Source organism: Gopherus flavomarginatus, chromosome 7 (genome assembly GCF_025201925.1).
Source record: "Gopherus flavomarginatus isolate rGopFla2 chromosome 7, rGopFla2.mat.asm, whole genome shotgun sequence".
NCBI lineage: Eukaryota > Metazoa > Chordata > Testudines > Testudinidae > Gopherus > Gopherus flavomarginatus.
Window position 1 is genome coordinate 751,604 of NC_066623.1, and position 13,909 is coordinate 765,512.

Genomic DNA, 13,909 nt, shown 5'->3' on the forward strand with positions numbered 1-13,909 from the left:
TCTCTAAATACCTGCAGGTTGTTGAACCATAGTGTACATACATGTAATATGCTGGGGTACTCTTTGGGGGTGAGGTGGAATGTTTAGACTGCCCCCCCCCATTTTCCACTTACACACACAGGGAGGGTGCCCTGTCCGCGCTAGCGGCTCATAAACTAAGGATTTTTCCCTACAGGGTACTCACACAGGAGAGGCTAACGAGGATGGCCACGACCCTCCTACACCTCCCTTCAGCAAAGAGCGTCGGCTAGTCTCTGGGAGACGGCGCCGCTTACTCTGATTGCATCCAGCGAGATGATCAGACTGTCAGTAGCCCACACGGAAAGGAAAGGGGGAGGGAAGATGGGTGCACACACTCCTAGACCCAGGTAGCTTCCTCACCGGACGATGCCAGGCCGAGTCAGCCCACCATGGGTTGGACCTCCTAAAGATCCACTAGTTACCGGGCTTGCGTTAGAGTAGTCCTGGTCACGAGCTTTTGCTTCACAGGGTACTCTGGGCGTCTTCCGGTAACAGTCACTCATACTGGCCCCCCTCGCCCCCTTTTTTTTTTTTTTTTTTTGCAGCCACAACAGGGAGAGAGTGCACTAGGACATAGGGTCTCCCATTCCTAGACAGGTCCCTCCTTTGTCCCTGCACTATCCCTAACCTGCTTTTGGATCCTTGCACTCCGCCAGACAGGGGGAAGAACAGGAGTTACGGTTTGTTTTTTGTTTTTTTCTTTTTTTTTTTTGTTGTTTTTTTTTTAACCAGAGCTTTTCATACAAACAGTTTCAGAACCTACCTGTTCACTGACAAAACAGGAGTAATTGTACTCTAATTTACTGATCCTTCAGGTGGCCACCTTTCCTGACCCTTTAATTTGTACTGAGGCCAGTCCACTGTACAAAACCTTTGTAACCTAGTTTTGGATAACGGATCCGATCCAAACACCTTCCAATTCTCCAGAATGCATTCTAGGGGGGAGCACCTTGCCTTCCCTACCTTGCTCTGCCCCTGCCCCGTGTCGCAGGTAGATGCTGGGCGTCCCCAGATTCTAACAGAGAAAGTCCGGACAACCGGACTGTTCCTACCTTATCCAAGGGACCGGTTCCTCACCGTCGCCCGGGACCGGTTCCACACCGTCGCCCACAACTGCTTCTCCACTATTTGAGCGCGTTGCACCGTTGTGCCCTCTGGGGTCGCTCACACTGCGTCTCCGCCGAGGCCCCCGGTAAAGTCACCGGTGTGCACTGGGCGTCGGTCGTCACCGCGATCCGTTGACCTCCAGGAGGGATCCAGGCAAGGCTAATTTTCACCTCAGCCCACCCAAGGACGCCAAAAACTGTTGCAGACATAGCAGTGCCAGAGGCAAGCAACAGTGGTTCGTTGCCTAGAGTGCTTAAGCGCCAATAAATACACTAGGGTGGAGAAGCAAACAACCAAATTTATTTGAGCTCAAATAAGGTGCCAGGGAGAAATAACAATCTCAGATCCTGCACCTCTAACACAAGCAGTTTCTTCCTTTTATATCCCAGTTGTTTACTACAAAACTTTCTTGCTGACTAGCTGATTTCTTACTCCCCCCTCCTTTCCCATCCAGCTGCAGTATCTTCTCTCATTCAATCTTTTGACTTCCCCCTTCCTCCCCCCCCTCTCCGCTGCTGAGACATATACACAGTATCTTAAAACGGCCTTGAGCGGGCTTTAGCCGAGCTTCAATGTATTACAGCAGAGAACTGGCTGTTACAACCAAAACTAACTGCTAACACTGCATTTTACAGCTCTTAACATATTAGGTTACACTAGGTTACACAAAGTGTTTAACATGGAGGAACACTGGTTCATTGAGGCCTACAACAGGAGGGCTTCATTGACACTTGTGGTCTATCACCTTTCCGAGTTATCTAGGGTTATGCCAGAGTGACACCAACATTAAGGTCTGCTATAGTGTGGCCAGGGAGGTTGAAGTGCTCTCCTACAGGTTTTTGTATATTGCCATTCCTAATTGCAATATATAAAAACCTGTAGGAGAGCACTTCAACCTCCCTCCTGAGGCTAGGCCGGGCTAGCTGGGGGCTGGGCTGCGATCAGGGCCAGGCCAGGCCAGTTGTGGGCTGGGCTGCGCTCAGCTCAGAAATGCAGGGGTCAGTTGCCATCCAACTTCTTCAGCGTCCTGGCTCAAAATAGAAAATCCCCGAGCATCAAACCTTCCCCTGGTGCTGGTGCCTGACAGTGTGAAGCCCCTGGAACCAGGCCCAGCTCCAAGCTCCCAGCCACTCCGGCTCCCAGGCTCTGTGGTGCAGCAGGCTGGGCTTGGCGCCAGAGAACACTCCCTCATCCCACAGGGAGCAGGATCAGCTTCCTCCACAGCCTCCAGTGTCCCCCCACGCTGCCCGCCTGTCGAGGTGCAGCCAGCCAGCCCCACAGCAGCCAGGGGGTGGTGCTGGGTGGGGCACAGAGCCACCCTAAGGGCACAGGGCTGGGCCAGAGACCTCCCAGGCTGGACGAGTATGGAGGGGCCAAGTCAAGGGCCGCCCGGGGGGGGGGGGCAAGTGGGGCAATTTGTCCCGGGCCCTGCGAGCCCTGGCCCAGCAGTGGTCCGGCTCTTCGGCCGGCATTTCAGCGGCGGGTGGACCTTCAGTGCTGCCAAAGACTGGACCACTGCTGGGTGAGTACAAGCGCCGCAGCTCCCCTGCTTTGCCCCAGGCCCCCTGAATCCTCTGGGCGGCCCTGGCCGAGTCTCAATCCTGGCTGGAGCTTGAGGAACGTTGCACCCGCGTGCCCAGCTCCTCCCCCTTCCGCTTCCTGAGAGCATCCTGCCCCGATGGGCCCAGCAGCCCCCTCTCCCCCTCAGTGTGAAGACCAAGCATCCCTTGGTCCCGCAGCCCCTGCTGCTCTGAAAGGGCTGGGGTGGCTCCGTCAGGCTGCTCAGTCCCTCCCTGAGCTCCAGCTCCCAGCATGAGCTGCTCCAGGGCCCGGGCTGGGCACCTGGGCAGCTGATGGGATGCTCCCCCAAAGACGCAGAGGCAAAGCGAAGGTGTGACAGGCCCCAGGTGGGGAGTTTATTGGGTGGGCATGAGGGGCAGTTCCTGCTCTGAGCCTCACTAGCCCGTGTGGCCCTGTATCCAGGCAAGATAGCGGGCCACGTTGGTGTAGACGCCGGGCTTGTCCTGCTCTCCGCATCCCACGCCCCAGCTGACGATCCCACGCAGCGTGGCCTGGCCCTGCTCCTCGCACACCAACGGCCCACCAGAGTCTCCCTGTAGCATGAGGGGACCGGTCAGAGGAGGCAGGCCTGGGGCTGGCCCATCCCCTTGGGCACCATGGCATAGGGGAATCCTGTAGTGCAGTCGAATGGGGCTAATTGCACTGGGGGTGGGCGTGGCAGACAGGAGCCCCTGATGGCACTGGGGGTGAACGGGGTAGACGGGAGCCCCCGCTGGCACTGGGGGTGGGTGCGGTGGACGGGAGCCCTTGATGGCACTGGGGTGGGCGCGGCAGATGGGAGCCCCGATGGCATTGGGGGTGGGCAGGGCAGACGGGAGCCCCCACTGGCAGTGGGTGGGAACAGCAGGGAGAGAGAGGACACATCAGTGCCCTTGAGAAATCAGCCCCTGGCTCTCCCCTTTGGGGCGGATTCCCCAGGGATGAGCTAACACCAGCCTCCAGCAGGGAGCTGGAGATCAAGGCCCGCTTGTGTGAATCAGGTGCAGAGGGTGGTCTGGCTCATGGGGGTGCCCAGGGTAGCGTGGCAAAGCGGGGTCTCAGCTCACAAAGGGGCTGCTGGAGAGGCTGTCCCTTCCGGAAGAGCAGCCAGGTTGGAGCTGACCCACCCCTGGCACCTTTTGCCCAGCTGTCTCACCTGGCAGGCATCGGTGCCCCCCTCCAGGTAGCCGGCACACAGCATGTCTGTGGTGATCCTGGCCCCATGCAGCTCGGGGGAACGGCACTGCTCGTGAGGGATAATGGGGAGCACAGCTTCCTGCAGGGACTCAGAGAGTTGCTCAGCCCCTGCCCGGGAGAAGAGAGGGGACTAGTGTGAGCAAGGGACCCTGCTGTGTCACGCAGCCCAGGCACAGGGACACCCCAGCTGGTGCCAGGGATGTGCCCGGCGGCCCCTCTTGGGCTGGCAGTGGTTAGGAGGCCTTGGGCTTGCGGGGAGCAAACGCAGTGTCCGTGTAAGCAGTGAGGAAGCGCCAGCCCTCGGGGAAGATGTGACCGTGTCAGGCAGCCTGATGGAGAGAGCGGCTCAGTGCAGCCAGTGGGCCAGAATGGCCCGGAGGGAGCGTCTGCTCTGAGTGGGTGGGGCCATGTGGGTGGAGCTTGGTGTGTGGGCGGAGCATGGGAAAGCCCCACACTTTTCCCTGCACAGTGGGTGGGGCAGGGCTGCAGTACTGGGTGGCACAGGGCCCAGGACCCATAGGGGCCCCAGCCAAGCCCAGCCCGCTCTGCTTGTGCTGTGCCCCCCCCAGCTCTTCTCTGCCCCTGGTCACTGCCCCCTGTCACCCCTTTTGGGTCACAGGTTAGCTAAGGGCTCCTCTCTGCCCCCCGGCCCTGCCCACCAGCTCCTTTCTGCCCCTGGCCCTGCCCCCCAGCTCCTCTCTGCTCCCTGCTCACCCCTGTTGGGTCACAGGCTGGCTAAGGGCTCCTCTCTGCCCCACAGCCCCACCCACCGGCTCCTCTCTGCCCCCTGTCCACAGCTGAGGCTGAGAGAGCTGGAGCCCCGTGCCGCTGGATGGTGCTACTGACCCCCTGTTCCAGCTCTACGCCGCCGGGGCCTGACCCCTCTTCTCCTCCCTGAGCTCTGCAAGCCGTGGCCAGAGGCTGGGACTGACCCCTCCTCCCCAGCTCCCCGTGCTGCAGCCAAGGGCTAGCCCCCAAACCCCCCAGCTCCATTCTGCCCAGGTCTGGGGCTGATCTCCCAGCCTCACTGCCTGACACCTCACATCGCCATCCCCGCACACACATTCCTCCATGCCCTGCTAGGGGGGTACACCCAACTTTTTTGGTAAACTGGGCATTTGTTCATTTGCTCTGATCAGCTGACAAGAGCAAACAGGACAAATGCCTGTTTTTGTCAAAAAAGTCACGGACTGTCCCGGCTAAAAGGGGGCGTACGGTCACCGTACCTCCAGGCCGTGAGGGAGCCAGGCTGGGGCAGGGGCAGACCCTGGCCTGGCTAATCATGCCATTCCCAAGGGGCCGGAGCAATTCCCCGCCCTGGCACTGGACTGGCCCTGGGCGCGCTGTCAGCTCAGCCTGGCAAACGCCGTCACCTCCCAGCAGGGCTGGTGAACGTGGCCAGGGGGCAGGGTGTGAGGGAGTAGGTCTCCAGGGGTTTGTGGAGGGTGCTGGGCTGTGATGCAGTAGGGGAAGTTTGTGTGTTTTGGGTGCAAGGAACTGTGGGGTCCCTTGTGGGGGTGGGGGAGGGCTGTGTGTCGGGATGCTGGGCAGTGGGGGAGGGATCTCTTGGGGGCAGTGGGGGAGGTCTGTGTGTTGGGATGCTGGGCAGTGGGGGTTCTGAGTGGGGTGCTGTATAGTGTTGGTGGGCTGTGGGGAAGTGCATTGGGCAGTAGTAGTGGGGCTGTGTGGGGAGCGTGCTGGGCAGGGTGGTGGTGTGCAGGCCACTGCACATTTGTGATGGAGGGTCTGTGGGGTGCCTGCTGGGCATCTCACTTCCGGGGGATGCTGGGCATAGGGAGGCGGGGGCTGTGTGGCACAGCCTGGGCCCACCCCCGAGGGGAAGGGGGACACTGGCAGCACAAGGCTAGGCAGGCCAGTGTGCGTCTGGCAACTGCTGGTTTATGTACACCTTGCCCTGGGCTGGGCTGGGCAGGGCTGCCCCCACCATGCCATGCCCCATTGCCCCTGACCAGCCTCTCGCTCCAGGGACCAACCCCCACCATGCTCCATTGCCCCCAGGGGGGCCCACAAATATGTCTGGCGCCAGGCCACAAAAGGTTAATCTGGCCCAGCATGGCTGGCCCCCACTCACCCTCATACAGGTGCCCCCAGCCGGCGATCTCGCAGGGCCTGCTGGTGTTGAGAGGCTCCAAGGCGCGGGGCAGGCAGGCGGGTGAGATGGAGTGGGAGAACTCAGCACAGCGGCCTGCAGCCTTTGCCTTCAAACGCACCAATGCTGGGACACCAGGGAAACAGCTGGTGAGTGAGAGTCTGGGCCCATCCTCACTACAGGCAACCAGGGGGGACAGGATTGGAGCAATGGGAGTGGGGGAGATGGGCACTCATGATGTAGTGACTCTGGGTGGTGGAATGGGTGCTGCGGGGGATGGGCTCTCCCCGGTGTCATGGCTCTGAGCGGGGGGGGAGGGGTGCGGTGGGGGATGAGATCTCCCCGGTGTCGTGGCTCTGGGTGGGGGAGATGGGTGCTGGGGGGGATGGGCTCTCCCTGGTGTTGTGGCTCTGGGTGGGGGGATGGGTGCCGCGGGGGATGGACTCTCCCCGGTGTCATGGCTTTGGGTGGGGGGAGGGGCATTGTGGGAGATGGGCTCTCCCCAGTGTCATGGCTCTGGGTGGGGGAATGGGTGCTGCGGGGGATGGGCTCTCCCCGGTGTCATGGCTCTGGGTGGGGGCTGGGCGCTGTGGGGGATGGGATCTCCCCAGTGTTGTGTCTCTGGGTGGGGGGATGGACATTGTGGGAGATGAGCTCTCCCCAGTGTTGTGGCTTTGGGTGGGGGGGATGGGTGCTGCAGGGGATGTTCTTTCCCTGGTGTCGTGGCTCTGGGTGGGGGGATGGGCGCTGTGGGGGATGGGATCTCCCCAGTGTCGTGGCTCTGGGTGGGGGGGATGGTCGCCGCGGGGGATGGATTCTCCCCAGTGTCATGGCTTTGGGTCGGGGGATGGGCATTGTGGGAGATGGGCTCTCCCCAGTGTCGTGGCTCTGGGTGGGGGGGATGGGTGCTGCAGGGGATGGACTCTCCCCAGTGTCATGGCTCTGGGTGGGGGGATGGGCACTGCACTGTGGGGGATGGGATCTCTCCAGTGTCGTGGCTTTGGGTGAGGGGATGGGCATTGTGGGAGATGGGCTCTCCCCAGTGTCGTGGCTCTGGGTGGGGGGATGGGCGCTGTGGGGGTTGGGATCTCTCCAGTGTCGTGGCTCTGGGTGGGGGGATGGGCATTGTGGGAGATGGGCTCTCCCCAGTGTCGTGGCTCTGGGTGGGGGGGATGGGTGCTGCAGGGGATGGACTCTCCCCAGTGTCATGGCTCTGGGTGGGGGGATGGGCACTGTGGGGGATGGGATCTCTCCAGTGTCGTGGCTTTGGGTGAGGGGATGGGCATTGTGGGAGATGGGCTCTCCCCAGTGTCGTGGCTCTGGGTGGGGGGATGGGCGCTGTGGGGGTTGGGATCTCTCCAGTGTCGTGGCTCTGGGTGGGGGGGATGGGTGCTGCAGGGGATTGGCTTTCCCCGGTGTCGTGGCTCTGGGTGGGGGATGGGTGCTCACCGATGTCGTGGCTCTTGGTGGCCTGGGAGTAGTTCTCATGGAGCACGTAGTCCTGCACACGGAGCTCGGCGGAGCCCTGTGCGCTCCTGTTATAGTGGGTCTGCCCCAGCCCGACAGAGATGTGGGAGATGTTCGGCCTGCAGGACGTGAGCAGTCGTCAGCGAGGGAAATACTGCTGGCCGCCCACCACAGCCCTGCTCCCTCCCCGGTGTGCCCTGCCCCGCCTGACTGTGCTCAGTGACTTGCCTGTGCTGCAGACAGTGCGCAGCTGTCAGCACCCAGCAGGAGGCGATAAGGGTCCCCCCGCAGAAGTGCTCCCCCAGGGACAGGGCTGCCAGGTAGGGATGGGAGCCGGGCAGCGCCAGCATACCACCAACAACCCGGCTCCGCAGGGACAAGCTCTTCTTGTACCGCTGCCCACAGCCCTGAGCAGAGCTGTTGCTGGGGCTCGTGGTCGTGGGCTTGGCCTCTGGCTGGGCCCCTGCTTCCACTGTGTCCACAGCACCTGTGGGGAGAGAGCCGGTCACGCGAGGCTCCGCTGCCCCCCTGCCCTCTGAGAGATCCTTGGGGCCTACCCGCTGTGTGCCGCTCGCAGGGGGGGACGCTGCAGAACTCCCAGCTGAGCTGCTCCTCCCTCAGCGTGTAGCACCAGGGCCGGCTGTCGTTATCGGGGTTCCTGCAATGGAGAACCTCCCACTCTGTCAACGGGCTCTAGCACAGCAGCCAGGAGCCTGAGCCCCAACTCTTAGCACCCTGGCCCATCTCACCCAGCCCTTGCCCTGGCATCTCGCATCTCCTGCCTGCCAGCTCCCCTCTCTGGGCTGGTGCCCGTCGCTCACCTGCAGAAGGCGTGCCTGCCCAGGCCCAGGCTGAGTGCGTCTCGCAAGGAGCGGCTGGAGAACTCGTGGGACAGCAGGTGAGAGTCCCAGGGCAGGCACTGTGCCCCAGAGAGGGTGGTGTGGGCCATGCCCCTGTACAGGAGCCCACTGTCAGCGTAACAGGCCTGCCTCCGGTCTGGTGAGTAAAGAGCCAGTCACTGAGTGTCTCTCCATGGCTCCCTCCCCGCAATCCCTCAGCCCCCAGCCCTTGGGCCACTCTCAGAGCATGTGGGCACCTCCAGCCCTCTCTGGGCCAGGGCCGCCCCGAGGATCCAAGGGGCCTGGAGCAAAGCAATTTCAGGGGTGTGAGGAACTGGGATTGTTCTTGATGTGGTCTTTGAATGCTGAGTGGGGAGTGTTAGCCTGGGAAGGTTGCAGGGGAGTTTGGCTGGGACTGTCTGCACTGGGGAAGGGAGACTGGCATTGAGGGAGGATACCTGAGCATGGAACGCAAGAACCCAGGACCGGGGTTGGAGGCCAGGTGACACCTCTGCCCAGGACACTGGACAAAGGCTGGGGGAGGAGCCAGGGAGAGGCTGGGTGAGAGAAGCTGGAGGGAGTTAGAGGGTCAGGGGCTGGCTGGTGTAATGGAGGGGAGCCCAGACGGGGCTCTGACCCCCGAGTGGGGCTGTGGTGCTCCTGGGACCCCAAGATGGACCCAACTGGTGGGGGGTCCTGTTGTCTGTACCTGCAAGACCTGTCTTGGACTGTGTTCCTGTTGTCTAAATAAACCTGCTGCTTTACTGACTGGCTGAGTGTCCCGGTGAATCGCAGGAAGCCAGGGGTGCAGGGCCTTGTCTCCCCCACACACTGTGACAAGGGGCCCCTTCCATAAAAAAAAGTTGCAATACTATAGAATACTATATTCTTGTGGGGGCCCCTGTGGGGCCCGGGGCAAATTGCCCCACTTTCCCCCCTTCTGGGCAGCCTGGCTCCCCCGTGGGCTCTGGGAGGCTGGATGCCCAGAGCTCTGATCCCCGCTCTGTGACCTTGACCAGGCCCAGTCCCTCCAGGGGCCCAGGGATCCCGATCCAGCCCGTGCAGTACTGCTCCAGGCCCAGCCCCGCATCCCTGCCCAGGCACAGGCTCTGGGTGGCAGTACCTATGTCACAGAACGGCCCAGCGTAGCCATTCCGGCAGCTGCAGACCGGCTCCCACTTCACTTCCATGCAGTGCCCTCCGTTCAGACAGGGGTTTGTGGGGCAAGCTGCAGAGCAGAGACAGGTGTCAGGGCTGCCTCCAGGGGGCCAGCTGCTGCTGGGGGCTGGCACTGATCAGATGTTTGGGGCCAGTCTGGCTAACGGTGCCCAGCTCAGCTGCCCCTGAGCAAGCAGTGCATCACCACTGCCCAATCCAGCACCTCCCGCTGCCCTGCCTGCCCTTGCCCTCCCCCACACCCCTGTTCGGCTCCTCTGTCTGCCCACACCCTGCCCTCTGCAGGGTAGCCCCAGCCTCCTTTGGGGTGGACCCTCCTCCTGTGGAATAGTGCTCTCTGCCCCCAGCTCTCACCCTTGCCATGGGCTGGCCGGCAGATAGCCTTCCCACCGGCACAGTGGCACTCCACCAGGCTAGGGGACCGGTACCTCAGCCACTTCTGTCCCTCAAGGAAATACACCAGCAGCCGCTCTTCGAAACAGCTCTCTGCAAAAGCCGAGTGGGGCCAATAGGGAATGTGCTGGGCCTCCCTTCCCCCAGCCCAGACACAGCCCGGTCCCACCTCGGCATCTGCCCGTGCCCCAGCTCAGGCCAGTCAAGTCCCTGCCTGCTGCCAACCCAGGGCCTGTTCCCAGGGGCTGCTGCTGATGCGGCCGGGTGGGGTGAGGTGGGATCGACATCATGAAGCCAGCTGGGCTCACTGGTGGGGCTGTGCGTGGCTCTGATCTGTGGGAGGCTCTGCCCCCCAGCTGGGTCCTGCTGCAAGCAGCTTCCTCTGGAGAGGTAGTTCTGGAGCAGGCCTCCCTTGAAGGTGACTGCCATCCCATCTGACACAGCCAGTGGCTGGCAGTCCAGGGGCAGGGGCCCAGGGCAGTGGGCAGGCAGCAGGGTCCCAACTCATTTGCTCCCTGCTGGGGCTATGTGACCCAAGAGGGTGGGGTGGGTGCTGGGCCCAGTCACCTTTCTGGCAGTGCCTGCCATGGAAGCGGGCAGGACACACACAGCGGTAGCCATCCTGGCTGCTCTTGCAGGTACCCCCATTCTCACAGGGGTTCGGCTTGCAGGGATCTGCAGACAGAGAGCGGAATCAGGGGCAAAGGCTCTAGGCTAAGGGGCAGCAGCACCAGGATCGCCAGGCCCCGCCGGGACCCAGCCCTGAGGCCTGGACGAGCGCCTGGGAGGGAGCTGGTCCAGGCAGAGCAGTGGGAGGGGCTGGTGGAGCCTGTTGTGAGTCCAGGGCTGCCTTAGGGCTGGGTGACCCCGGGGGCCCCGTGCAGCAGTGCAGAGGTGTAAAGACAGAAACTGCTCCCAGCTGGCAGAGGAGCGCCGCGTGGGGGGAGTGCTCAGGAACATGTGGGAGTGTCTGTGTGCGAGCGGTGATGCCCCCTCGCCAATATTCCTCTGTGCTCCCCCAGGGTGCTGGGGGTGCGGAGGAGCAACACCAAGCGCTCTGGGCATCCAGCTCTTTCCCCACCTGGGCTCTGCTGAGGCATCAGGAGTTGCTGCTCTCTGCTCTGCCCTTGTGCAGCCCGCAGGGAAAGTGACCTGGCTGCAGAGAGCCCTAGGGGTGCACAAGGCAGAGGAGCAGCGTTCGAGGGGGAGCGAGCAGCAGGGCCAGAAGCTCCATCTGTGCAGCCAGGTCACTTTCCCAACATGGGCACGGGGTTAGAGGTCCAGGGGGGTGGGGCACCCCCAGAGGCCAGGGGCACATCATGCCCATTGGGGCCAGGGGCGCAGTGGGAGGGCATCATGCCCATAGGGGCTGGAGCAATGGGGGGCACCATGCCCTTGGGGGCCAGGGCACAGTGGGAGGCGTCATGCCAACAGGGGGCAGGGTGCCAAAATACAAGTTCACCCAGGATGCCATTTTCCCTAAGGCCGGCCCTGGATGGGTTAGCAAAGGGCAGTGGGACATGGGGTGCAGACCCGCCCACCCATGTGGGGCTGGAGCAGGGAAATCTTATCCCCCTCCCGCAGGGGTCACTTGGGTTCCCATTGGCCGCCGCACCTGTCACTCTCTTGTCCTCCCCACAGAAAGTCCACTTGCGGTCCCAGTCATAGTTCTCGGTGGTGGCGCACCTGCCGCGGGAGGTGACAGTGAGGGGGGAGCGATGGTGAGGCCCCGGAGACCAGGGAGGTGAGGGGGCAGTCTCGGGTCCCTGGCTAGACCGGAGCTCTCTGGGCATTGTGTGGAATGTGCTGCCCAAGGGGCCTGTGGTGGCGCCAGGCGCTGTGCCCTCGCCCTGAGGACAAAGCCCTACCCCAAGGGAGTGAATCCCAGGTTCCCAGAGGGCTCTGCTCTCCCTGCATCTCCTGCATGGGGCTGGTCATGGGCATGGAGAGGGCAGCCATCCTGCCTGCCCCCTCACCTCTGCCCAAGGGTGCTCTGTCAGGCTGCCACCCTCCCCGCATTCGGGGGCCGAAGGAGGGCCCTTCTGTGGCATCTGGGGCACAAGGAGGGGGCAGAAGGCTCTTACCAGGCCCGGTGGCCACGCAGGCCGCCCCGGAGGCAGGAATGGTGCATCTTGCGCTGGTAGCGGAAGGGGAAGTGGCAGGGCTCCCCACTGGCTGCCGTTACTGCAAGGCAAAAGCAGAAGGGGAGCTGCCCTGAAACAGTCCGTCCTTGGGAGAGCTTCAGGCCCCTTCTCTCCCCCACCCCTGGCAGGAGGGAGGGATGGACAGTCTCCCCCTGCCCCCATCTCACCTAGCGGACACCAGTTCCCAGCCTCTGCCCCGGGCTCCCAGGGGCTGCCTCTGCGGCCATGTGCTGCTCAGCAGGGCTGAGAGCTGGGCTAGTGCCAGGGACCATCCCCCCAGGACAGCTCGTCTAGCCCAAGCAAAGTGCCTCCAGTGTTGGCAGGCCCAGGCAGCAGCAGGCATGTGCTTTGCCATCCAGGACCCCTGGCGCTAGGCTGGAGCTGCTCTCGCCGCCCATGACAGACACTCACCTTCGCCCTTCATCCTCGGCGGGGCCTTGGCATGCCGGTCCTGCGGGACAGAAGCCAGTGAGCATGTGCAGCGAGTCCCACGCTGGCCCCTGCGGGACGGCCGCCCCTGGGGACAGGACCTAGCACATGCCTGGCTATGAGGCACTGCTGCTCTCTGTGGCCGTTCAGCCCCTCGCCCCTGGGGGCCAAGCAGGGGCCGTCCCTGGCCAGAGAGGAGTTGAGAGCAGGAGCCAGGGCCAGCGGCTGCCAGGACTGTCCCTCTCCAGCTGGAGCCAGGTCAGAGAGTCCCTCTGGGTTGGGCCCCTGCATAGCGCAGGGGTCGCCCCAGGCCCCAGTCTCACAGGTGTGGGTGCCGATGAGGAAGGAAGCTTGGGTCGGTATGCAGGGCCAGCCCTGGGGGGGCCCAGCAGGGACAGCTTGAGCGAGCAGCAGGCTCTGGGGTGCATCTGTGCTGGGAAGGGCAGACCCAGGAGAACAGCCTCCTGCCATGGCTGGGGGTGCATTGTGTAGGGCAGTGGCTTCGTTTAGGGGCTTGTGGGAGGTTCCTATGTGCATGCTCAGTGGGGAAGGGGAGGTCCCATGGGCTCACACTTAGCGGGGGAGGGGAGGGTCCCATGGGCTCACACTTAGCGGGGGAGGGGAGGTTCCATAGTTTCACACTTAGCGAGGGAGGGGAGGGTCCCATGGGCACACACTTAGCGGGGGAGGGGAGGTTCCATAGGCTCACACTCAGTGGGGGAGGGGCGGGTCATGTGGGCTCATGCTTAGCAGGGGAGGGGCAGGTCACGTAGGCTCACACTTAGCAGGGGAGGGTCATGTGGGCTCACACTTAGCGGGGGAGGGGCGGGTCTCCTGGGCTTACACTTAGCAGGGGAGGGTCCCATGGGCTCACACACTCAGTGTGCTACACAGAGTTGACGTGAGTTGCCCCAGGCCCCAGCGAGCCTGGGGTGACGCTGGGTCTAGAAGCAGTGCCTGACTCCTAGCCCTACACTCAGCTCTCAGGGCACAGGCCTGACCCAGGCACTGTGAGCCAGGACTAGCCAGGGTCTGGTGGGACACTTTGGGGATTAAGGGTGCATGGGGCAGGGAGGGACTGGGGGTCACAGTCGGAGGGGGCTGGGGGTCAGCAGCTTGGGCGGCTGGGCATGAGCGAGGGTTGAAGCCAGAGTGAATTGTTGTGATACTCGGGAGCTGGGGAACCTTACCGGGATGGTTGCCTCCGGGCTGAGCAGCAGAATCAGCAGCAGCAGCAGGGACATCATGGCGCTGTGCAGGGCAGGGGCTGCGCCTGCTCCCAGGCAGAACAAACAGTCCCCAATCGATCCCTCCCAAAGCAAAGGTCTTCGGGGTGGGATTTAACCAGGGCTGCTGGGGGGGCAGGTATTATAGATTCATAGATTCTAGGACTCGAAGGGACCTCGAGAGGTCATCGAGTCATCCCCTGCCCTCATGGCAGGACGAAATATTGTCTAGACCATCAC

The 13,909-nt window shown here is 62.7% G+C and overlaps 1 protein-coding gene across 1 annotated transcript; it reads right to left on the bottom strand.

The window, feature by feature from the left end:
* Positions 1-3,020: 3,020 nt before the first annotated feature.
* On the bottom strand, positions 3,021-13,687 carry F12 (coagulation factor XII). Its single transcript, XM_050961918.1, is given in 14 exon segments — positions 3,021-3,242; positions 3,845-3,993; positions 5,978-6,121; positions 7,445-7,581; positions 7,691-7,949; positions 8,020-8,120; positions 8,284-8,458; positions 9,425-9,529; positions 9,832-9,963; positions 10,438-10,545; positions 11,486-11,556; positions 11,955-12,054; positions 12,426-12,465; positions 13,634-13,687. Coding segments are annotated over 14 exon segments (1,773 nt in total). The 3' UTR covers positions 3,021-3,044.
* Positions 13,688-13,909: the final 222 nt, after the last annotated feature.